We start from the raw sequence: 15,828 nt of genomic DNA, 5'->3' as shown, positions 1-15,828 counted from the left end.
AAGAAAGAGGAATAGTGAAACCAATCTTAGAGGTCTCCAGTAAGGAGAAGGAAAGAAAAAGAAAACAGTGGAAGATAAATCAGCGAAACCGACGACGACGTATAGCCACTGCAAGCGCTGTGTTGGCCACTACAACACCAAACTCACCCCTGACACCAGACACTCCCCCCGTAGTGGAAACATCTACATCCGGGGTAGGAAGACAGTGAGGAGAGATCGATCAAAGCTTTTCAGAGATTTGTCTGAGGTTAATAGAAAGCTGGGTGATGCCTTGAGAAAAATTTAAAAATATAAGAAAAGGTTTGCCAGACTACAGAAAAAAAATCAGTCATAATGACTCACCATGGAGTAAAGCTGCAAGACAAATGGCGGAGGGACCAAAAAAACTAAGGAGGACTCCAACCTTTCAAAACACCATCATTTCTCAGTTGAGGGAGAAATATAGGAAAGAAACCTCTGCCAAAAACCAGCAGCTGATAGCCAAAATTGTGTCTTCTAAAATTCTCCAGAAGTACAGGCTAATGAAATTTGCACAGAGAGAATTGGGCATCTCAGCAATGTTCTTGAAGATGACTGCAAAAGGGGCACAAACCTTAAAGTATAATCGAGGTTTGCAAGTTAACAAAATTAGCACCACCACTGAGGAGAAAATCATCAACTTTCTCTCACGGGATGAGAATTCAAGGCCCACAACAGGAAAAAAAGAATTTGGGGTTTCTTGAATGAATCTATGCAACGTCTTAATGAGAAGTTCCTAAAAGAATTTCCTGAGGAAAAGATTTCTTACTCACAATTCTCCAAGAGGCGTCCCTTTTGGGTGGTTAGACCATTTTTATGATTCATGCACACAGACACTATGACACTACATTCAGTCTCTCTCACTCTCTCTCACTCTCTCTCACTCTCTCTCACTCACACACGCACACGCACACGCTTTATTTGAATGAAATTAATGTTTTGAGCAGGTTCATATAATTTTCATATCATTTGTAATCATTACTTGTAAAACTATTAGGTATACTGTTCAATTTATACATGTTAAATAATAAAATACATGGTTAAAAATATTTTGGACTGGCAAGTTAAGGAAAAATTAACAGAAACAATCTTTCCATCATTAACCGTCATTTCCACCACTTTCCACCACTACACAGTTTTTAAGTAAAAACATAAGAATAACAAATGATGTGGATCTAAAAGTATTTTAAATCAAGTATTAATAGTTCATTACTTACAATATATGTGTGAGTGACTTTAAAAAATAAACATAGACCTGAGCAAAAATGAAATGCTGTAGGTAAAAATCCCAACTCGTGGCATTTAGCAACTTTAAATGAAAATGTATTAAGTTCATGAAGTATTAAGATTTATTTTGTTACATGATTAGGTAGCCACTGATGTTGTTGACTGATACATAATCTTATATAATCAGTTTTACAATATTATATTGTAATAAAATACATAAATTGAAAAGTGGTGGAAATGACATCTTTGAAAGCGCTCTTCAGAAAAACTGTTAAAAATAATAATATTCCATGGAATTCTAAAACTGCCCACTATTATATTGTGTTAGAAGACAAATTAATGAAGCTAGGAAGATTGTTTTAAGTGTGTTTTAAGAGAGTGAATTTTCCATAAACTCACAGTGCCAAAAGTGCTCCTAATTGGAGAATCACCCACATATGCGCTCGGTCGCAGTCATAGACAGTATAAGGCCGCAGTAGAGGTGACGTATATATGCGCTATGGCGCAGTGGAGGTGACGTATTTCCGCTTTTGAATGGAGCTCCACTCGCCCCGTAGTCTGCAGCCAGCCCCTATTGGAGTTAGCGGATATGATGAGATTTGTTCTTATACAGAATATTTCTGTTGTTCCAGATAAAAAAGTTGTATATCAATGAGGCGAGAAGGACCTGCTTATGAAAATGAGATAATTTAGCTGGTATTTTTCTACATTATAATTACAAAGCAAAAATAAATAAATGAATAAAAATATAAAATAACAAAAAATAAATGAAGCCCTCCAAACTAAGAGAAAATATGGTGTGGGTTAAAGTTCCAAACAGAAGTGTTAAGAAGTGTCTAGCCAACTTAATTTTAAGAGTGTTACTAAAAAAGTGCAGACGTCTAACATATTGAGAGCACCATTCTCATAGGTATTATTTCAACAGACGTATTATAATGCATGCCATTTTTTAAAATTAACTGAAATAACACATCTCAATGTGCCATGAATCCCCCTTGTTCAGCACACAGTCATTACCACTCTAGAGAAGGTGTTTTTAAAGGGATAGTTCACCCAAAACTGCAAATACTCTCATTATTTAATCTCCATCCCAGATCTGAATGACTTTCTCTCATTTGCAGAACACAAATGGAGATTTCTAGAAGATTATATCAGCTCTGTAGGTCCATACAATGCAAGTGAATGGTGACCAAAACTTTGTTGCTTCAAAAAGCACATAAAGACAGCATAAAAGTAATCCATGCGACTCCAGTGGTTAAATTTTGTAATGAAATTGAAATGCATAAATCTTTAACAACTGACTAAAATAGCCTAAATTGTTTTAGTGTAGATAATAAGGGAATTGCTTTAAGGTCCTTACATTTATGAATATAAAATGTACCCAAAATAAATAAGTAATAACTATTTTTTTATGATTCTATTAAATTATATGAAATATAATTTACTAATGTATTTAAGTCACTATACCGTGTGAACAGCAGACTCACAGTATCAGATTTTCAGTTTTATGCACACTCATTTATTAAGCTTGCACACAATACTCACGTGCTGTTTTCTTTTTAAAGGAACTGAAATTATAATCAAATATTTAATACTTTTACTATTTTTTAATACCCATTTATATATTTCTTTATTTATATAGCGCTTTTCGCAGTATACATAATTTCAAAGCAAACAAAGTCTGCTGCGTGCTGACAAGTCACATCATGCAAAAAACACCAGTCAAAATTCTTATGGGGAGTAGTGTGGGCTTCAAAAGTCACAATTTATCTGCTTTAATGTGTCGGCCTAATATTCTTATTGAACCGTTAACCGATAACTTTAAAAATGCACATTTATTGGCCAATACCAATATGGTGCCGATACATCGCGAAATCCAAACTTAAGGCCCCTAGTGAGCAAGCCAAATGCAGTGGCAAGGAACCCAAAACTCAATGTTAGTTTATGAAGAAAAAAAAAGCCTTGGGAGAAACAAGGCTCAGCTGAGGGGAGCAAATTCCCCTGTTGCTAGACACCTGGAATACAATGGCAATTTCAGTTATCTGTGTGTGATACAAGTCACGTATTAATTGAGTAAACTGAGAAGATTTTTTTGTGGCAAATGTTTAAAACTGAAGGATAATGATTCAACTGAAAGTTTAATTTAATAATTTAACAAAGCAAAATATTTCCAAGTGCCCCCTGCAACCTGCTTAACCTGGTTGGAATATACTACAAAATTTCCACATACTGTTTGTTTGCTTTGTGAGATCAGCATGTGGGGAGTGCATTCAATAATATCATATGTCATAATTTTATCCATAAACACATTGTAGCAGCAGTTCATAAGAAGGTGAAATGGTCTTTATTGATGCATATGTTTGTTAAAAATGTTTGCAAAGGTAGTACACTTTTCATTTAATACACATGGTACAGAGTATTTTCTGAGTGCTAGATGTTATACTTAGCTTTGTTGTTTTTAGGTGTGAATCTATTAACTAACACCAGATTAAACTTTTCACGCAGTAAATCTTCAATTTCACAGTCTGGGATTTCTTTCATGTCCACCAAGTCTGAGTCCTCCTGTGGATTGAATGTAACCTCACTGAAAGTCCAACCAATCAGAGCTCTGAAGCCTGTGGGCGTCTGAAGGGAGCAAATGGATTTGAGCATGAACAGAGAGTCTTGACTAGTCTGCAGGTATTCACATGCCTCCAGGAAATGATCTGAACTTCGGGGTGTTAATGTGAAGCAATAAATTGTTTTCATCAGGCGCTTGTCAATGAGGCTGGAATGAGCAAAGGCGTCATCTTGGACCAACTGTTTCCTTCCAGTCTTCTCAAGAATCCACCTCATCCCATCGTTTAGGAGCCGAAACACACCTGGAGGCTGTGGCTGGTCTTTACCTGAGATCATCTCTAAGGGATGCCAGATTTGGCATGAAACCCCAAAGCTCACATCAGCTAAGTAAGGCTTCCCATCAATCTCCACCAGATTGATGAGATGAGTCTCCATTGGGTTAAAATCATTCACTCTGTTGAACACCTTGGAGGCTAGTGTGGTGTATTTGTAACCCATCTCCTTTAGGACCCACGAGAACAAGACGTTGTTTTCACAACACCAGCCTCCACGATTGCTCTTGACAATTTTATCATAAATGATCTGCAGGTCCATGGTGTTCCTCTCCCCACAGTGCATGCTGAGGTTCTCAAATGGAACAGTCATAACATGCAGCTTGTGGATGGTGCACAAAGTTTCAAAGTCAGCTTTGTCATCTTGGCCTGTAAACCCAATTCTTTTAAAGTACTCTTTCAGATCCATTATATTCCTACAAGAAAGAATGCAAAAACAGTTTTAAAAGAGCTTGTATTGCCACTGGGCAGTGTATTACATTCAGAGATGATCTCGCCAAATGTGAGTAAATAAAACTAAATAATTGCCAGTGGCTGGTTACTTTATAAAAGACTACAAATAAACATAAGTCAAACTGTTAGAATGATAGACAGACACATGTTAATGGTAGTATCGTGAGCTATTCAAACCAAAGACATACATATAGTCTACTGAATGTCTTTTTTTTCATGGTTTGCTGGAAGAAACAGCTTACCTCAGAGTAATTTATAGAAGTTTATCTAGTTTATCTTTTTTCCCTGCAGAAATGTATGTGGTGATGGAATATTCCTCGCATTAAGCCACAAAAATGAAAATACTATAGGAACAGAATCAAAGATGTATATAGCTACAGGCCGAGCTCCAAAAAGAGACTAGAGCTCCAAACTGCCAGCAAAGACAGGGGCTGTTTCTTAATGTGTGTTAATATGTGTTCTTACGTTCCCGTGGACTCGTTCGACATCATCATCCACTGCTGAATTCAGTTGAAATTCTCTAGAATGCAAGTACAGAGAATGCACAAAATTACTCAGTTGTGTTCTTGATAAGGCCAAACATCGAGGATGAATCAAACGGTGATTTGTGGGCAAGAACATTTTTTAAGTCCCAGAAGTCATAGCGGCACAGCACTGGCAGATGAAGGACACTTATCATTGAGTCTTCCCTTAAGAGATTACCTCTGTAAGCTTGCAAAAGTCTGATGGCTCTTGAGAGTCGCCATTCTCCATCAACATTTGGTGTTTTGTTGGACAATTTTAATAAAGTAATGGTAGATAGATGAAACGAGTGTTAACAGACTTTATTCTTTCAATGTGTCACTAGTCCTGCAAAACCTTTCTGGTGTAATGATTATAATCCTGTCAGTGGTGTGTGATAATGCCAGTAGTTCTCTCACTGGTTACAAATATGCTGGTATGGGCAATTGCACCACAAATGCTAAACTGCAATTTGCCACAAATTTTTTCGTTCACAAATAAATATTAAAATAAAAAAATTCTTAGGCTATGTCATATAATTTCTCTTTCTCTTTATTTGTATGACTATTTTTCTCATAGCACGGAAGCCTTTTGCTGCCGATGTGAATTCAAATGTGTGCAGCGTTTCTCTATATCTTGAGATGCACATAAGCCTGCTGTCCTTCTCCAGGCAACACATGGCGTTTTTAATGCGATTCTGAGGTGAGAAGCTTTTCACTACGAGCATGCAAGATTGTTATAATACAGGCTACTTTTGGCAGTTTACGGGATACAATCAGCTGTAGGTGCAGATTAGGACTTCGCAAGCAGTCTGTAACTTTTAAACCTTTGTGGCAGCGCAGCGCTGTCATCATTAGAATGGTGTCACGCTGTACACTTGTGGCATCAACTAAAGGGGTTGCTGATGCTTTGTGTAAATATTTCCACCAGACATTTGTCAGACATTGAGATGTTTTTACAGTCAAAAACATTACATCTTGGCTAACAGAAACCTGGAAGCAGAAGCCTAGCGTTCACGTCTGACAAAAGTATATTGTGGGCTTTACACTAACCCTTTACCTGGGAGTGGTACTCCCTTTTGGAGTTGGCCCAACCCCCTTCTGGAGTTACCTCAACCTCTTTTGAAGTTTACGCCCCATTTAGGGTGCTTCCACCTTTCTATTGGCGTAATCTATTTTCATATTTCATACCTTAAAGTATTTAAAGTTTGACAAAACTGCGGCCGTATACTGTTGGGAGCAAACAAGGGCAGATCGTATATTATTGGAAAACCCGCCATGGCAATAATTAATTTCTCCTCCATTTTGTCTTCGGAACTAACCCAGCCGGCACACGACCGACCTTCAACGTTGAAATATGGTTGAAATAATGTCAGTTGTTGTTTCAACGTTGAAACTACGTTGAAATAATGTTTAATGCTAAATGGTTGAAAAAGGGTAAAAAAAACACTTATCTATATGTTCAATTAATGTATGTACAGAATAAATAATTTCTGCCTTTTACATTATTATTAAGATCATTATTATTATTTTATTATCATTTTACATTTTTATCATGAACCTTCTGATATAAATATTATAAAACATTGCGCTGCTTTACCACACTGAAACAATTCCTATTGGTTATTTAACCTTATTTGCTTTGATCATGATTGGTTAATCTGTCTGTCATTCATGAAACTGGCCAATGAAACTGTGCGCGCCATTTTAAGTTTGAAAATATGACCGTTATCCTAACCGTCTTTCAGATCGCGAGACTGGCCAAGGGAAGAGCAGGAAAGAAAGTGGTCTGCGAGGGCGCGGGATCAAAAAGGTAAGTCTGATTTCACAAATATACGCAAGGTCATGAGTTAAACGCATTATGTCAGTGCTTGGAGAATTGTAAATGCCCAGTTTGTTGAATGAATTTACTAACTGGGGAATGCTTTTCCACATTTGTGTCGCGGAGGCCTAAGTTACTTTTACAGATGTCGATTGAGGCCTAACGTTACTCGTGCCGCTTCAGTGTCGTTTTGTGCTTTTGCGGTTGCTACGTCAATTTTCAGGGAGAAGACATTATACGTGTGCACACAGATAAAAAATTTCAGGAAACAAAAGTGTAACGTTCGATAAGCTAATTTTTCCGTTTAACAGTCGTCGTCATTACTGTCCATTCACGATAATATCGCGAGATTCGAAGCGAGACTGGCCAAGGGAAAGAGATGGGCGATATAGAAAACAATATCCAATCGAGTTTATTTTATTTTATTTTTTAAATATGATTCACAATATCACGATTCTTTTTCATGTTAGTTTTACTGTTTTGCAAGTTGTCTGAGCAAATAATAGTTTAATTAGACTAATGTTGCATTAACAATGCATTTCTAACATTTATGTGTTTACAATTCACAAATTCTCAAAATTTACTTTACACAGACTTTAACAAAACTAGAAGTAATTAAATTTTAATCGACCGATTTTTACAATCCCATTCCCACTGTGGGAAAGATTAATCAGACCAAAATCTAGCTGATCACATGCCTGAGGGACCCAAAAGAATGAAGCATGTCAGATTTCTTAACTTTTTACGTAACAGACATGCTTGACTGTGTATGAAAATACAAGATGGACATTTTGACCCGCGGCTATACAGACATATGGATAACAGCCATGCCAATCCGTGAAACCTGATCCATATGGATCACGGACCAACTGCAATCCGTTTATCTATCGTTCTATCCATTACATTTTTTTTTTTTTTTCACTAAGGGAACCTTTTCACAGACATTTACACACTTTCATATCTTGGCAGTGAAAGACAAACTATTCAACACTGTATTAAAGAATATCAAAGCAATGACAGAGTGAATTTGACATTTATCTTCAAGTATTTATGGGTATTTAAAGGTTGAAGTCATGTAACCCACACATCTATTTAACATGCATAAATGAGTTATTGTCCAACCCTAATAACATCGGTTCTCACTCCCCTTCATCCTAGAATTCCAGAGGAAAGTTCTTCAAATGTTAATTGATATAAGAGATTTGGTAAAAGTCGCAATCAGAACAACGGATGCATTTACTTTAAAGCCAGCCAACAGTGTGAACGAATTGCAAGAATTGGAGTCTCGTTTGCAAGATAAAAATGAAAGAACAGCCTTAGTGAGTTTTATATGAATGCAATCGAGCACAATTCTTAAAGGAACATGCCGACTTTTTGTGACTTTTGCTTATTCAGCATATCCCCCAGAGTTAGAGAAGTCCATACATTAGGGCTGAACGATACATCGAATTTTCATCGTCATCGCGATATGAACTCGCGATATGAACACATCGCAACAGACAGCCTGACACGATGAATAATGCCTGGTTCAGATTACAAGATTTTTGTGTCTGTTACGATAGTCACAGTGTCGTCACTCGCAAACACTCACTCGCGCACGCACACACACACTCGCTGTCCCTCGCTCACTCACTTGCGCTCACTCACTTGCACACACACACACACTCATACATGAAGGCCAACGTGAGCAATGTTTTTATATGAAATATGTCACCTTTTTCAGCCTTCTGAGTTTGCAGGTCTGATTCTCAAATAACGGTCGCCTAAAAAAAGGGTGGGGCTGCTGGAATATTTTAAACTCACCACTGAAAAGGTTAATGATGAGTTAGAAGCTGCTGCTTGTCATTTTCCTTCACTGAATTATGTGGCCGACGTTTGCTTGATGTGAGTGTGATATTCATGCGGCAAGAGTGATTTTCGATAGTGTGGGCTCATGTTACAAAACAAAGCAACACTACAGTGTCCAGTGCAATATATGCAGTAGTGTAACAGTGAACAAAGGAGGCAACACTGGTAATATAATGAAACGCTTATTAACGCAATACAGCATCTACCAATGCATTGTATTTACTATGTCAGTTTTTTATAATTATTCTTACAGACAATTTTTGTTATTATTTTTAGCAAGCATATTTGACAAGACTTGGAGGAGTTGATGACATCGACATGGTGAAAAAAACAATGTCTGCGTAAGTACTTTTCTTTCCAGTCATTGCATTAATTCGTCACCTTGGGATTATAAGGTTCTATCAGTTTTTTGTTGTTGTTGTTTTTTTTCCCTCATTTTGAGTTATGGAAGGTGTGTTAAGTGAGACCAGAGCCATATAGAGAGAGAGAGTTGCGACAACGGAAGTTCTAAATGCTTGATCGTCGCGTGATTCACGTAGACTTCAGATAATTCCAGGAAGTGCTTTGGCGGGCATTTCAAACTGTTAGAGTAGAGTGACAGAACTGCAATTTCTGGTAATTAGTAGTCAATAAATGCATTTATTTTATATATTTATGTAACACACCGACATATGTATGTAGCGTGAGTATGTTGTTACAGCGATGTTGTTTTTTTTAAAGATCAAATCAGCTAATATTTGAGGATTAGTGTTCGCTTACCGTTATTTGCCTCAACTTATTTCAGGCTAGGGTTTCTGTTGCCTTTTTATGTTACCTCATGTTCACTGTTTTCACTAATGTCAAGGTAACTAATGTCATATTTATTACTTTTCAGACAGGTGATTTCCAGCTCGCACCGCACAATGGGTCAATGAACTATTAACTATTAGCAGCAGTTACGTAAATGTAAAATTTAGTGAAATGAAGCTTATTGTTTACAATTCTATATGTAGTAATATAATTATGTATTATAAATATTATATATCTAATGTATAATTCTTACAATACTTATTCATATACACAATATATTCAGCTTTAAAACAACTTAAGCATACTCGTATATAAACTGCCGTTCAAAAGTAATGAGGCTGAAAATTCAGCTTGGCATCACAGGAGTAAATTCCATTTTAAAATACATTAAAATAGAAAACAGTTATTTTAAATTTTAATAATATATTACGATATTACAAAGCGGAATGAATAAGTGGAAGTGAAAAATATTTGTGTGGTTTTTGTACTCCAGGTAGGGAATGACGTTTTGCCCCAAGTGAAGGAGTTCAAGTACCTCGGGGTCTTGTTCACGAGTGAGGGGACAATGGAGCGGGAGGTTGGCCGGAGAATCGGGGCAGCGGGGGTGATATTGCACTCGCTCTATCGCACCGTTGTCACGAAAAGAGAGCTGAGCCGAAAGGCAAAGCTCTCGATCTACCGGTCAATTTTTGTTCCTACCCTCACCTATGGTCATGAAGGTTGGGTCATGACCGAAAGAACTAGGTCGCGAGTACAAGCGGCCGAAATGGGCTTCCTCAGAAGGGTGGCGGGCTTCTCCCTTAGAGATAGGGTGAGGAGCTCAGTCATCCGTGAGGAGCTCGGAGTAGAGCCGCTGCTCCTTTGCGTTGAAAGGAGTCAGTTGAGGTGGTTTGGGCATCTGGTAAGGATGCCCCTGGCCGCCTCCCTAGGGAGGTGTTTCAGGCACGTCCAGCTGGGAGGAGGCCTCGGGGAAGACCCAGGACTAGGTGGAGAGATTACATCTCCACACTGGCCTGGGAACGCCTCGGGTCCCCCAGTCAGAGTTGGTTAATGTGGCTCGGGATAGGGAAGTTTGGGGCCCCCTGCTGGAGCAGCTGCCCCCGCGACCCGACTTCGGATAAGCGGTTGAAGATGGATGGATGGATTACGATATTACTTTTTTTTTTTTTTTAAAACCATGGATGAAACTGAATCAAGAAAACAGATTTTACAATTAATAGGGTGTTCATTACTAACGTTATCCAGCTCCAATCCTTGCCTAATCTGTTAGTTATCCGATAACATCCCTTTTCTCCTAATTTAATGAGTAATACTCAACTATAAGGTTTTAATTTACAAGTTATTTTTATTTAGATGTACTGATAATATACAGAATAAGATAATATTATTCTTTAAACGTCTCACCTTTTAAAAGTGCGTCGCAAACGGTTTGTTCTACTGCGCAGCATGTGTTTGCTGCTACTTCGGGAACTATTGAGAGGCTCCACGAGCTGCCATTGCTGTAAAAAAAACATTCCATTGGAGTTGTCGCAACTCTCTCTCTATATGGCTCTGAGTGAGACTAGTAAGAGGTACTGACTCTCTGTGGTCATTAAAAATCCCAGGATGCCTTTTGAAAATTAGCAGGGGTATTACCCCAGCATCCTGGCCAAATCTACCCAATGGCCTCTTGTTAATCATGGTCTCCTAAACATCCCCATATGCCAATTGGCTGCTTCACTATCTATATACCAACAATTACCTGGTGGGTGTTTTTGGCTCAATAGGCCGATGGTTGACCGTATCAACGTTAACCGATCAAAGTTGTCGGTAGTCGGTTAAAAAAAAAAAAGTGATCTCTAAATTAGGCTATTATATGTTGTGAATTCCGGTTTGCGTATCCACGCCGAAGTGATAAAATAAAACAAAATTCTGTATCAAATTATAGGCAAGAGAAGTAGTTTGTTTAGGCATGGTTTGTAGGGAATTACAAACCTGCGCACATATATTCAAAAGCACATAACTATAGATTCAATTCTCAATGCGCATATGAACACCATCAGCGTTTATCACAGGTTCGTGTTTAAAGTCTGTTTAGAGAGAACGCCGTCGTCTTAGCGGCCCCTAATTTAATAACAAATGATCATTGTGACGGAGGTGAATCAATCAAAACTAACTTTAGCTGGAAATAACATTATTCGAGTATCGCTATAAAGCCAAAACATTCTCGGCTACCTTAAGTTATATGTTTATCTCTGTAAAGCTGCTTTGAAACAATCCATTGTTAAAAGCGCTATATAAATGAAGATGACTTGACTAATAACTTTTACATCCTTAAAGGGGTCATATAATGCCATTTTTGTACAAGTTAATATGAATCTTTAGGGTCTAAATGAAAACTTCGTTTTTCCCATCGTAAACAAAACACAGCCACTGCGTCTTCAGCGGTTCAGATTTAGGAACATCAAAAAGACTGCTGTGTTCGTTATTACACCGAAGAACAGAAAACCACAATCGCTTAGGCGCCATTCTGCTCCAGTGTATCAACAATGATGATGGACTATGATTGACAGCTCGCTCACGAGCGAGGGCGGGTCTGTGTTGAAACACTGCTGTCAATCAACAATCCTGGGAGGGGCGTCCGACCGTGTGATGTCACACGGTCGAACGGCTCGATTTGAGTTAGGGGAAAATACATAAGGAGATTAAAACAAAAACACTGGATGGATTTTTATCATAATAGGATGGTTGTGTACAGGCACAGCCAACACACATTTCAGTACAATCAACTTGAAAAAGTGCATGTACCATTATATGACCCCTTTAAAAGCTTTTCCATAAATTTATAGCAATTTTGTTGATCTGGACTGTTTTGATTTTTTTCCCTTTAGATGCAGTTGTCAATGCACACAACACAACCAGTACAAAAGTAATGGAGACCATGTCCAAATATTTAAAATATGCACCAGAGAGGATGGGTGGTGGTGGCCGTAAGAAGACTCTTCTTTGAAGACACCTTTTTTTTTCTTCTTTTTTTTTTAATGACTGTTGCTAGTAGAATGTGAAGTTCTACAAAAGACTTCTTACTTGTTCTACAAACTTTCCTTACTTTTACTTGGATTCTTTTTCACTTAATTGTTGAGATTTTATAATGTTACGAAATGAGTACATATGTTGGTCACAAGTTTGGAAATGGTAAGATTTTAGTGTTTGTCAGTGTTACGGTTTATGTATTTTTGGTCAAACAGACTTGAGCAAGTTTCCAAACCATATTTGTAATTATTTATATATAGGCTATTGTGTGAATATTTGCAGTGTGTATGAAATTAGAATTAAAAGCTTTTTCCCTCTGCATTCTGACATCATTAAACCCTTAAGAAAGTGCTTTGTTGTTGAACGAGAATTTTTTCAATACATTTTGTGAAAGTGTAAATGTGGCCTACAATATAGATGTATATTTAAATTCTAAGAAAATTATTTTTCCATTTGGTGTAATTGTTAAACTTTTTCTTTAGAAAATGAAGCATCTCATCCCTGCACTGCAGATTTATGAACATCTAATTGTTAGAATGTTTTTTTTCTTTTTTTGCCAATTGCAAATCATGTACAGCAAGTTTTATTAGTTGCTGAAAATACTAAATATGCACCGAAAATCATAGTTTACTTTTCAGTGTTGACGTTTAAGCAAAATTACAGGTAGGCTACGCCGGGTACAAGGTTACAATATCAACGTTGATTCAATTTGCAAAATCGAAAGGTGATTCAACGTCGACAGAAGACCATAACCCGAAAGGTAAGAGTGAAACAACGTCGCGATTTGAACGGTGAATCAACGTTGTTTCTTCCGCGGTGAAACGACGTCACAATATCAACGTTGATCCGTTTTGCAAAATCGAAAGGTAATTCACCGTTGATTCAACCATGGTACCTGACGTTGTTTCAACGGTGAATCAACGTTGAAATGCCGGCTGGGAATGTTTGGTGGGAACCAAATTTGACACTGTTGTGTTCTCTAGACTTCGCTAGAGCAGAGCACCTCTATACTCCAATAGGTTGCAGCAGAACTGTGAAATTACCATAATGTTGCCAGCACTTAAACTTCCCTCTGACGCGCCACTTCTCACCGCCGAAAGACGCTGGCTGCCATAGAAAATGAATGGCTTATGGTCGATTTGACGCTCTGGTCTGAACGCACCATAGCATGGCAGCCCCCATAGTTAAACTTTTTTAATGAGGAAAATATTTACTGAGTTCACCTTTAAGAGCATGTCTGAGAATTAGAAACAAAAAAGCGGAAGAGAGGGGAAAGAAAAATTAAGTTTCAGTTTCAATTTACAAAGACAATAAATAAAAAAGACGAGTTTATAAATGCACGTGAACGGAGTGTTTTTCGCATTCGTTATGCATTGAGGCTTTAATATTCAATATCTGAACGTATCCGATCTGATTCTCCTCGTATTTGAGACATGACACTGTAAGACACAAAAAGAGACCTAAGCGTGGATGTTTTACATTTACAACAATCAGAAAAGAACTGTAAAACACTTTCTGATCATATTTAACAGCACCTACCCTTCAAATGAATCCAGTGGCAGTAGTGTCAGCAAAAGTGCTGGTTAACAAGGGAAGTTAACCCTTGGACTAGCCTACATAAATGAGCTATAGCCTAAATGATAGGTCAAAATCCACAGTTATCTAAATATGTCTGTATGGCAAAACGGTATTATCACGGTTTCTTAAACTATACAATTATTTTAGCCAACACAATGAAGACGTGTTAATAAGTAGTGTATCACAGAACAGAATTATTGGTCAAGGATTGAGAAACTAGACCGTAGTTACCTAGCGGTGTCATTTGCAGACCATACCACACGTGTCCTGTCTGTTACTGCGCGCGTGAGTCCAATATTTTGAGGATGTTTACTGTTGAATATGTGCTTTCTCGATGGCTCCCTCTGGGCTACTTCCGTCCCAGATGTTGAGCAAAATTAATCACATCGCGGATATATGCTTATATTTGTCTTAATATCGTTTTAATAGAATCCTTTCTTAATTTTGTGAAACATACAATACCATAGTTCAGCAGTCGGCTAGTATTGATGAGACCAGAATCAACCATAGGCTGTATAAGCCAGCCGCGATTAAAATGTGTCTGTGCGCCTATTGTGATAATTACGGCAATTTGCAGGAGGAACAGAAAGACGTGCTTTCTGACTCTTGTTCACTGAATAGGATAACCTAACAATGTATAGGAACGCCAACTGTTCTGTTAAACTTAAAGGTGGTTCATCCTCTAGATTTTATTAAAATCGTGGAGACAAGGTTGTCCAATCTCCCCTTATCTTGTTTTGTTCTGTACTCAGTTTATTAATATTTATGTTAAATCAAGCTACTTAAAATGTATATCTATTGCTGGCATGGATATGATCATATCCCATTTAGCAGATACTGCACTGTTCTTGAAAGATCATCGTCAGGTCTCAGCTGCTCTTAAAGTTAAAGCTTCTGGCCTTAGTTTAAACATCAGTAAATGTGAACTGTTATCTATTAAAGACTGTCAGTTACAACATATTTCTAATTTCCCAGTGAAGGAATCACTGGGAAATTATCTCGAAAGATCAAGAATCTAGATACATTTTGATACCATTCTTCAGAAGACTAAAGCAAAGTTGAATCACTGGCTTTTGAGGGATTTATCCCTAAAAGATAGAGTTTTGTTGTGTAAAGTAAAGTTGTGAGGGACTGTCAAGATTCGTTTATTTTGCCACTTCACTCAATGTTTCTAAGGAGATGTGTAAAGCTATTGATACTGTTTTATAAAATGTTATTTGGAGAAACAAAACACATTATATTAGGAAATGTATAATAATGAATACTTATGAATCAGGTCGATTGAACTTCCTTGATTTCTGTACTCTAAATAATATTTTTTTAAATAACTGGATTAGACATTTCATTCTAAATCCAAATTTTCTTTGGAATTTTACACCTAATTTTGTTTTCTTTAAATTAGGTGATCTTGAGTTTCTCTTAATTTGCAATTACAAAATTGACAAAATCCCTCTGAATTTATCTTGCTTTCACGAACAAATGTTGCTGGCTTAGTCCCTGTTATATAAGCAAAACTGTTCACCCCATAGATATTTAATTTGGAACAATTACAATATATTATTTCAAATAAATCTTTATTTTTTTGAAAGATGTTTTTTAGCAGGTATAACACGAGTTGATAAGTTATTAAATCAAGAATGCATGTTGCTCACTAATTCTGAGTTTCTAGATGCCCATAAAATCCCAGTGA

The 15,828-nt window shown here is 37.3% G+C and overlaps 1 protein-coding gene and 1 long non-coding RNA gene across 4 annotated transcripts; one reads left to right on the top strand and one right to left on the bottom strand.

The window, feature by feature from the left end:
- Positions 1 to 3,582: 3,582 nt before the first annotated feature.
- LOC127618540 (arylamine N-acetyltransferase, pineal gland isozyme NAT-10-like) lies at positions 3,583 to 14,647 on the bottom strand. Of its 3 annotated transcripts, none has more exons than XM_052091053.1 (3): positions 14,601 to 14,647; positions 5,055 to 5,109; positions 3,583 to 4,552 (listed from the first exon to the last, which is right to left on the bottom strand). In XM_052091053.1, the coding sequence occupies exons 2-3, from the start codon at positions 5,081 to 5,083 to the stop codon at positions 3,676 to 3,678; spliced, it is 906 nt and encodes a 301-aa protein (XP_051947013.1). In that variant the 5' UTR covers positions 5,084 to 5,109; positions 14,601 to 14,647; the 3' UTR covers positions 3,583 to 3,675. The 3 variants fall into 3 exon arrangements, with proteins under 3 accessions (XP_051947013.1, XP_051947004.1, XP_051947022.1); XM_052091044.1 differs by lacking the exon at positions 14,601 to 14,647 and adding an exon at positions 14,370 to 14,548; XM_052091062.1 differs by lacking the exon at positions 14,601 to 14,647 and adding an exon at positions 14,100 to 14,336.
- Positions 5,055 to 12,858, top strand: LOC127618625 (uncharacterized). Its single transcript, XR_007967465.1, has 3 exons — positions 5,055 to 6,902; positions 9,036 to 9,100; positions 12,419 to 12,858. It is a non-coding gene; the product is annotated as an uncharacterized LOC127618625 (long non-coding RNA).
- Positions 14,648 to 15,828: the final 1,181 nt, after the last annotated feature.

Source organism: Xyrauchen texanus, chromosome 2 (genome assembly GCF_025860055.1).
Source record: "Xyrauchen texanus isolate HMW12.3.18 chromosome 2, RBS_HiC_50CHRs, whole genome shotgun sequence".
NCBI classification, from domain to species: Eukaryota; Metazoa; Chordata; class Actinopteri; order Cypriniformes; family Catostomidae; genus Xyrauchen; species Xyrauchen texanus.
Note: the sequence above shows the minus strand (reverse complement) of the source record. Positions and strands in the feature narration are given on the sequence as shown.

Bases quoted from the DNA above. Each gene is read 5' to 3' on its own strand.
- LOC127618540 (XM_052091053.1), bottom strand. From the start codon at position 5,083: ATGATGATGTCGAACGAGTCCACGGGAAC. The intron at 4,553-5,054 runs GTAAGAACACAT...TCTTTCTTGTAG, and splicing joins TCGAACGAGTCCACGGGAAC to GAATATAATGGATCTGAAAG.